The sequence below is a fragment of the Nicotiana tabacum genome, chromosome 23 (assembly GCF_000715075.1).
Source record: "Nicotiana tabacum cultivar K326 chromosome 23, ASM71507v2, whole genome shotgun sequence".
NCBI lineage: Eukaryota > Viridiplantae > Streptophyta > Magnoliopsida > Solanales > Solanaceae > Nicotiana > Nicotiana tabacum.
Window position 1 is genome coordinate 34212844 of NC_134102.1, and position 9258 is coordinate 34222101.

A 9258-nucleotide genomic window follows, 5' to 3' on the forward strand; every position below is an offset into this window, starting at 1 on the left:
AGTTTAATTATTCAAGATAAACATGAACTTGAAGATATTGATGCGACGTAATTGAGGAACCAGATAAATCAGCCATGATATTATTAAAGAGGACGAACAATTACCATACGACGATAGACACTTATTCTTACATAAACTCATACTTTATTTTTTCATGCATATTATTAACGCAAAATTTTAATTATAATAATATGACATTGTTTTATAAAATCATATACTTGCGCGGGGGGCGAAACTAGTATAATGTTAAGAGCATTAAGATCCCAAGTCCCGACTCATCGTTTTTGCAAATTCATAACCTCGAATCTACCTACACCCATGGGCCTGATCGCCAGATCACAAAACATTATGGTGTAATGTGTACTTATTACGAAGTTCAAAAACACAATTCAAAACAAATCGAAGGACTCCATAGCGAATAAAGAGTTCATATAAAAACCCTAATCTTCTCCATTTCGCCAATCTAGGGTTTCCTTGTTCAGAGCCAACCGGACAGCAGCCCCCTTACCCCCTTCCCCCCAAAACACACACACACGCACACCACCACCTCCAGCCACCATGGGTCGTATGCACAGTCGAGGGTCGGTTCATTCTTTCTCTTTCTCTGTATATATTTCATATATAACACTTATTAATGGCACATTGTACTTATATTTTTTTGTATATTTTTTTATGAATATTGCTTGTTACACAGTAAGGGTATTTCGGCTTCAGCACTTCCGTACAAGAGGACACCACCAAGTTGGTTGAAAATCTCTGCACCTGATGTAAGTAATTTCTACTGGCATTTCAAAACCTCTTGATATTTACTTGTTTCAGTTTTAATTTTTAAAATTCTGCACATTTATTTAAAAAATTTGCTTGATATATTTGCTTAAAAATGAGAAGTCCCTGGTGTCCGTGACGTATGGTTCAAAACTCGGTGGATAATGGATTCGTCCCTCTATCCTTCTCCACTTAAATACCAGGCTTTTATCTGGAGTTGGATGGGTTCGAATCCATTCACAAGTTGAGCTCTTACCACTAGACTAAAGCGCTGGTGGCATTAGGTAGTTTACTTTCATTTGGCTGAAAAGGGGATATAAAGTTTGGAGCTTGTAATGATTTTTGTTATGGACTCCATGTCATATGAAACATTTACATTAATGAAAGATGGAAGTTATCAAGTAGGCAATTTATGCTTATCATGATTATGTTGTTAACTGGTTGTACTATTGGACTCTAGTGTAACCACTAAGAAAACAACTCATATGTTTAGCGGAGTAGTCAGCCATCTTATCTTTGCAGTTATGTCTAAATCTCTTGCGTCTGCTACCCTAGGTTTCCCTTTTAATACTTAAATGGTGGATTCATGGTATTTTCTTAATGCCTTTTATGTAAATGTGCCTATTGAAGTGCCACAGCTGGTTGCAGTATTGTGTCCCTTGTTTGACTGGTTGAAAGAAAGGAAGGTGCTAGTGTGTTATGGGGTTATAGGTGGACTTGACTCCTGATTAATTGGGATTCTTGTCCCTTGCCACATGCTTCTTCGAAGTAACACTAATTTCCTACCATATAGTGGAAGAGATGGATCTTTTCCCTCTTATTCACTGAAGTTATATATTCCTGTACTTGAAAAGATAAAAGTAAGGTATACAAGGTCCCTAATAAAAAAAAATGGTATAACCATGCTAGGTAAGATTGAAGTAATGTGACAGAGGCAATGCAGGATCCTTCCTTTGTGTTAGTGATTTTAAGGGTATACGCCATTTTACGTAGAAGAATGTGGCATATAAATTGCTTGTGCATTTTGGCTTCCTGTAATTTAGTAGAAAGCAGAAAATTATATTTCCCATTACCAGGGTCATTTGTGGTTTTCTTCATATAAAGGGTCGAGCTTCTTCCCTTCATGAGGATCGGTCGAGCTTTTTCCCTTCATGAGGATCGGTCGAGCTTTTTCCCTTCATGAGGATCAGTTGAGCTTTTCTGTCTGTTTGAACATCGATCGGAAGGTTCAGTACAGAACCTGGTTGGAAATTGCTAAAATTCAAAACTATGTCCAAATATTTAAATGTGTAACTTGATTGGATAAAGTCCTGTACTTATTTCTAGTTTCTTAACTAGCAGCATTCTCTTGTGTTTCAGGTTGAAGATAACATCTGCAAGTTTGCAAAAAAAGGCTTAACACCTTCTCAAATTGGTGTTATTCTTCGTGATTCCCATGGCATTGCTCAGGTGAAGAGTGTAACTGGTAGCAAGATTCTCAGAATTTTGAAGGCTCATGGTACCTATTCAATATTGTGTTTTTTGTTGGTATTAGTTGTCTCAAGGAAATATTTGATAGAATAATGATACTTAATTTGCTAGGACTTGCTCCTGAGATTCCCGAGGATCTGTACCACCTTATCAAGAAAGCAGTTGCAATCAGGAAGCATCTTGAAAGAAACAGGAAAGACAAAGATTCCAAGTTTAGATTGATTCTTGTGGAGAGCAGGATTCACCGACTTGCTCGCTACTACAAGAAAACAAAGAAGCTTCCACCAGTCTGGAAGTAGTAAGTCCAGTCTGCCTATTTGACTCTACTAGTGAATTGCTTCTGATTCACCTTTTTAATCAAGCTTTATGTTGCATTTGCAAATAATATATTTGCAAATATATGTGAAATTGTGAATATGTCCAATGCTTTTATGAATTGACTTATTTATCTAAGCATGCTCTGTTAATTGTCCTTGGAAATTTGGTGGAAATGTTTATTTTGGTTGGAGAATATTGATTCTGTCAATGCATTATGGTTATTCTCTTTCCGGTGTAGTAATAGATAGACTATTTCAAGTTGTAGATCTTGTGTGGTTCCAGAGAACAATTTTTACACTTGCTATAAAGAATTTGGTCTCAAGGATAAGTTGTCCTCAAATGGGTTGTTTATAGTTACTGCAGTATATATATGCTGAAGGCACCACTTCTTTTTCTTGCTTTAGTCTGGCAAAAGAACATACATTCTTCTTTCAAATATTAATGAAAGCAAATGGAGAGAAGTTTATGGAAATCTTCATGTTTCCTGCCCGACCCTTCAAACTGTATTTGCTGAATATTATTAAGGTTTGGTTTCATACAAGATACCATACCATGTGCTGTGCGTTCAGATTTGCAGACAGGTGCAGGATGCTTGGATGTGTTTGTGCGGCTTAGTCCTCTAATGGCATCATTAGTCCTTTGTAGGGAGGGAAGTAGCAGGGTATGGGTTTTTGTCAGGTTGCTTGTTCATGTTCTGGTTTACTTAGGTGGGGTTTTTCTAGATTGAAAAACATTTTTTGCAAGCTCTTTATCTTTTTAAGCAAACGGCTAAATTCTAAGATGGAGCTCAATGGTATCACCATCACAGCTTTAAAGCTGTTAAACACTTTTAATCAGAAGCAACAGTGTTTACTCTTCCCTGTCATGTGAGTCGGACATCTGCCGAATTGGAGCTCTTTTGTCTGCACAAATCTAATTATGTGACCTCCCCCTTTTCCTCTCCTTGTGAATTGCTGTGTACTAATTTCAGTTTTTACCTTGCAGTGAATCAACCACTGCCAGTACTCTACCACTGCCAGTACTCTCGTGGCATAGAGAAGTCAGGGCATGCGATGCTCTACTTTCTTTGTCAAGTCATATCTTGAAAATTCTAGATTTAAGTTGTTTTGGCATGGCCTGGATACTTCAATTGTAACAAATTATGTGCTCGAGCGGATGATAGGGTTCATTTAAGTTTCCTATTCAGGATTTTAACATTCAGACTTGTTATTTATGGTACGTATAATTTTTGCTTATCTATGTTTTTAAATTCTCATCTTGCCAAATTCTCGTCAAGTGAAGTTTCTGCCCTCGTGAGACCCAATTGAGCTTGCTTATATTTCCGTATATCACTTAGAGAAACAGAAAGAATACAGTGTGCATTCAGTTATTAATTCGCGGCTAGTGGGTTTTCGTTGATAATAGGTATAATTATTAATGGCCTCTCTCCTTTCACAAAGTGTTTGCATGGAACCGTTCCTTTAACATTTTACTAGAATTTTCTTTTAACAACCTATAGGATAATTTTGTCTACTAAGGCTTCAACACAGGTAACTCTACTCTAAGGCTTTAGACAGAGAAAACTTCCCCTAGCATATTTTGCATATGTTGGTATTCATTGAGGCTTATGCTTAAAGGAAAAATTATAAGCTGGACTCGTGTGGCTACTCTGGTTTTAAGTTTTTGGTATTAACTCCCTTTGGTGGAAAAGAATATCATGTCCAACCAAACCAAATATATGCAGACTCATTCTCTTATTCCATCCTATTAAGTGTTGTGACTTTCATGCATTTTGTGACACCTACTGGAAAAAACATGGAAGCAGTTTGGAATTTAGAATTGACAATATCAATTTGCCCCTGTTCATTAGTTATTGGAACCTGCATTATTGCTGCTTTACTATTCAAACAGACCACCCTCAAAGCAAAATAGTTGAAAGGCAATAATAATAAGCAGATAGACGAAAATGAACTATGCTCCATCACTCTCGCAGAATCCAACCACTTAACCTATCTCACGTTTGGCCTACCAATAATTTTCTATTCTTGTTCTTGACAGACTTTAATAACTATAGTATAAAGAAACGGGGCTCAAATGAAGTAAAATACTACTTTATTTTGTCTTGTTCCCATTCGAATTCAAGAGACTTTTTAGAATCTTTATGTTGTATGCTCAGTTTACGTACTTTCTTCTTTTCATTGCAAGGTCACTAAAGATACAAAAATCTTTCAATGTAAGAAAAGAATAACTTCCAAAACATCAAAACAGCTGGTGGATGGTCCACTGAAACCAAAAGAAAGGACTAATAGGAATCCGATGGGACATTATGTATACAAATAAAAAAAGAGAAAAAGGAATACGATTAGACAACTTTTAGAGAAATCACCAACTATGCTTGAGGAAAAGGGGAACAAAATTACAAGAATAAAGGTCATGTGTTCATGTCCTTTTTGGAAAGGAAATTTAGATTTAGAATTCCTGTATTTTGTCATTTTGTGCACAACGTATAGCTTCAAGGACACTGGCACACTGATAGAGGCGAAACCGGGTTCTTAAGTTGACACCAAATTCATAGCTCGTCTTAGTTACTAGGTTTTCAATTAAATATTTATATACATTTAAAAATATAGGGTATAAGCAAAAACTACTGAATTCGTCCGAACCCGTAACTAATAATCTAGCTTCTGCCTCTGCACACTGCATTGCAGCAACTCCAACAAGAGAAACTGACACTCTGGAAGTAAATAGTTTCATTTCATTTACACTTCATGTCTCATTCTATGCTAGTATTGAACTATACCTATCAGAAGGTATCTTCAATACATCAAACTATCCTACCACTTAATCATCTAATTAATCAATAAATCAGACTTTCTTTTCGTAAAAATATGGCTAAGTTCTTTGTAGCTACTAAAGTAAAATTTAGAAGTTGTTTACATGTACTCACATTTCCTTCTTCTTCCACATCATTGTCCTGTTTTTCCCCCAACATCATTGTGTAAAAGGGCAGAGTGAAAAACAGGAGCCGTTCATTTTTTCGTTTCTGGGAAAAAGAGGACAAGATTTCTTATAAGCCAGCAACAATGTTGTACAAATATTAATTTGAAAAGGAAAGAAGGCTAGAGAAGTGCTGGAGTTGGGATTTCACTTCTTCTGGTTTCTTAACAAGATGATGATATCTGTAATCGCTCTTCTCTTGTGCTACCATAGGAAAAATGATTTCATAATTTGTCATTTTTGGTGTATGTTGCAACTATTACCAATAAAGCATCATTGTTAGGTATATGTTACATTTGCAGCTTCAAATGGTTTTTTCTTTCCCCTCTCCAGAAAGAAACTATAGAAAGCATAGTAAAAAGAACCAATGCAATCATCTTATATAATGACTCTAAACGGTTTAACTTTTAAAAATAGTAGAATCTTTCATCTGAGAGCCAAAATAAGATGTCTAACTTCAGAAATCATGTAGAGGGAATGATTGATTCAAAGATCAGAAAGGGAATAGATATCTAAATACTAGTGCATAATGGATTAACCAAATCGGCACACTTAGGGGTCGTTTGGTTTGAAGATAAGTTATGTTGGGATTAGTTATGTTGAGATTAGTTATACTGGGATTAATTATGCTGGAATTAGTTATCCTGGTATTATTTCTCATTGACTGTTTGGTATGTTGTATTAATCATGGGATTGTCAATTTTATTGTTTCATCCTGGGATTGCTATTCCACCCTTTGGCAGGTATAAGTTATCCCGGTACTATTTTTAATCCTGGGATAACTTATCCCAGGTTTAATAACCAAACAAGGGATAAGACGAAACTAAATTTTTATCCCAGGATTATTTTTGCTTATCCATCATACCAAACGACCCCTTAGAACACAAGATCATACTCCAACAAGCGAGAGACATTCCAACCAAATGTGATATACACAAAAAGAATTCAAATATGGAACTATCATGTGGTACTTTTATTATAATGTAATAAAGATGGTACATGTCCACTGTCCATAATCGGCAGTTTTCTATCAATCATGAATTCTATAAAACTACAACAGTGGCATTCCTGGAAGTGGCAAAAGTTAGTTAAAGGTTGCATTTGATACAAAATAATTTGCCAGAAAAACAATGTCCAACTATCACACAACTACTTCATCGTGGGATCGGATATGCTCCTTTTATCGCATCATATATGAGAGCAAGAAAATGGGGGGCAATGCACATATGCTGAAAACAATAACAAGAATCAAAATGAACAAGAAATTGAACTCCTACCACATAACTGAAAGAATGTATCATTGTGCACTCTTCTTACCATCGCCATAGTAACTGAGGTACCATCGAACGAATTTCTTCAATCCAGTATGTAAATCTGTTGTAGGCTTATATCCAAGCTCCCTTTTGGCAAAGCTTATATTTGCATGAGTAAACTGCACATCGCCGTTCCTTGGCAACTTCATCACCGATCTTTTAGCCTTTACCTTTAGCAACCTCTCCAAAATGCTAACAAGATCAGAAACAGGCACAGGGGAAGTATTGCCCAAATTGAACACCCTCAATTGAGCAGGGCCTTTCTTCTTCCCACCACTTCCCGTGCTCTTTTCAGCAGTGTCCAATGCCGCCAAACAACCCTTTACTATGTCATCAATGTAGGTAAAGTCCCTAGCAACAGTGCCATGATTAGCTGCCTCAAAGATGGGAATTGACTTTCCCTTCAAAATATCCCTTGTGAAAAAGAAGTAAGCCATGTCTGGCCGACCCCACGGTCCATAAACCGTGAAAAATCTCAATCCAGTTAGTGAAAGCCCATATATATGATTATAGGTATGTGCAATTTCCTCACCAGCTTTTTTAGTTGCAGCATATAAACTAGCAGGTTGGTCTGTCCTATCCTTTTCTGAAAAGGGCACTTTAGTATTCAAGCCATATACAGAACTAGATGATGCCCACACAATAGCAGGTTGCGGATTAGCATTTTTGCAAACTTCAAGAACATTAACCAAACCAGCAATGTTACTATGCACATATGAGCCAGGATTTTCCATGGCATACCTAACACCAGCTTGTGCAGCCAAATGCATAACATGACTAAATTGAACAATATCAAATAATTTCTTCAAGAGGGCGACGTCATTGATGTCGCCCTCTACAATGTAGACCCCGGTGCGCTCTAAAAGAGCTTGCCGGGCTCTTTTCAGTGTTGGATCATAATAATCATTGAAATTATCCAACCCCACAACGCCATCACCGCGACGTTTTAAGGCAGCGGAGACATGAGTCCCAACAAAACCAGCAGCACCAGTTACCAAAACCGAAATACCAGAATGTGACCTGACTTTAGCTGAAGCTTTAATCCTTTTCTCCCAAGCTGGACCATCATAAGAGCTGGTTCTAAGAGATCTCCTTGAGAGATCTGAAGCTGCAGGGGATGATGAAGAAGAAGATGGTGATCTGAAAAAGAATACAAAGATCAACCCCAAGAACACAAATGACCAAAATGTGAGCTTGGTTAAAGAAAAATGGAGCCTTAGCCTATTGTAAGGGGATTTTTCCTTGAACTTTCCAGGAGTTGATGGGATATTGTCAATGTGCTTCATTTGGGACATTTATTCTTGGGAAATCTTGGAGATTTGAGCTTACCCCAATTTGGGTATCTCTTGTTTTCAAGGCAAAATAAGCAACTTTCTTGGATTTTCTTGAAAAAAGCTAAGTGTTAGAGTTTGAAAATTTCCTCCTTTTTTCCACCCATTTTTGTGAAAGATTTGATTTATTTTTTTTGGGTTGTGGAAATGGAGAAAAGAAGAAATGAGGAAAAAATGGTGGGAATGAAGGGAGCTGGATAATATGGAACTTTAAGTCCTTTATTTATGGGAATCTAATGGTTTTCTTGAAAGGACTGTTGGAGGATAGTGGTTTTACATTTGTGGGGCTTCTTTGGCTTTGGTTTTTACAGAAGGAAGATGATGATTGATTAAGGAAATGGGTGACGAGAGAGAAAGAGAGAGATTGGGAACTAATAGGAGAGGAGGAAGAATGAGGTTTGAAGAATTTATTAAAACGGAATGATAGAAAGATTTGGGGTGGACTAATAAGGAAATCAAGATGAGAGTCAAACAAGACTGTAATTAATTAAAGATTTACCTTCCAAAAGTATTAAAATTCAGATTAACAAGATTCTGCAACTCTATATTTCGATCATTACCCTACTCCCCAAGATATGTTGCAATCAAAGTTATGACTTTAAATTAAATTATTTAATTAGCGTGTCTCAATTAATAGTTCCTCCGCAGCGTCATTTTTTTGACTCATTAATGTTCGTTAAATTGCTAAATCTATCGTTACCTATTGTATCCCCCCTCCCCCCCCCCCACTTTTCTGGGTGATGAGGGGGGATTCCGAGCGAGAAAAGGGTTCATCGTTAAAAGGAGAAAGTGAGATAGGTATATAGGAGTTATATACAATGTCTTAATTTTGGCCAGAGTCCTCGGGCGAGACTTACAAAAAATGCACCAAAGACGTATTAGCAGGGCATAAGTGTCATGGAGCGAGCCTCAAACTTCCGGGCATTCGCTTAGGTGTAAGCCCCAATATTCAGGACATTCATTTGGGGCATAAGCCCGATAGCTTTTTCACATTTGAGCAAAAATTGCTTAGCAATACTTTGTAAAAACTTAAATATCCAAAGACTTACCAAAAACGCACCAAGACGTATTAACGGGCGTAAGTA

At 37.0% G+C, this 9258-nt stretch overlaps 2 protein-coding genes across 3 annotated transcripts; one reads left to right on the forward strand and one right to left on the reverse strand.

The window, feature by feature from the left end:
- Positions 1-424: 424 nt before the first annotated feature.
- On the forward strand, positions 425-3818 carry LOC142177559 (small ribosomal subunit protein uS15-like). Of its 2 annotated transcripts, none has more exons than XM_075246685.1 (5): positions 425-581; positions 695-767; positions 2125-2263; positions 2347-2533; positions 3538-3818. In XM_075246685.1, exons 1-5 carry the CDS (start codon positions 559-561, stop codon positions 3686-3688), a joined length of 573 nt encoding a protein of 190 aa, XP_075102786.1. In that variant the 5' UTR covers positions 425-558; the 3' UTR covers positions 3689-3818. The 2 variants fall into 2 exon arrangements, with proteins under 2 accessions (XP_075102786.1, XP_075102787.1); XM_075246686.1 differs by having other exon boundaries at positions 3556-3818.
- A 1449-nt stretch (positions 3819-5267) lies between these two features.
- Positions 5268-8616, reverse strand: LOC107814400 (UDP-glucuronate 4-epimerase 3-like). The gene is made up of 2 exons (XM_016639811.2): positions 6847-8616; positions 5268-5575 (listed from the first exon to the last, which is right to left on the reverse strand). The coding sequence occupies exons 1-2, from the start codon at positions 8135-8137 to the stop codon at positions 5562-5564; spliced, it is 1305 nt and encodes a 434-aa protein (XP_016495297.1). The 5' UTR covers positions 8138-8616; the 3' UTR covers positions 5268-5561.
- Positions 8617-9258: the final 642 nt, after the last annotated feature.

What these genes read in the sequence shown, in the direction of transcription:
- LOC142177559 (XM_075246685.1), top strand. Translation starts at nt 559, where the DNA reads ATGGGTCGTATGCACAGTCGAGG. An exon ending in TGAAAATCTCTGCACCTGAT is followed by an intron (nt 768 to 2,124) that starts GTAAGTAATTTC and finishes CTTGTGTTTCAG; the next exon opens with GTTGAAGATAACATCTGCAA. An exon ending in CTTCCACCAGTCTGGAAGTA is followed by an intron (nt 2,534 to 3,537) that starts GTAAGTCCAGTC and finishes TTTACCTTGCAG; the next exon opens with TGAATCAACCACTGCCAGTA.
- LOC107814400 (XM_016639811.2), bottom strand. Translation starts at nt 8,137, where the DNA reads ATGTCCCAAATGAAGCACATTGACAATATCCCATCAACTCCTGGAAAG.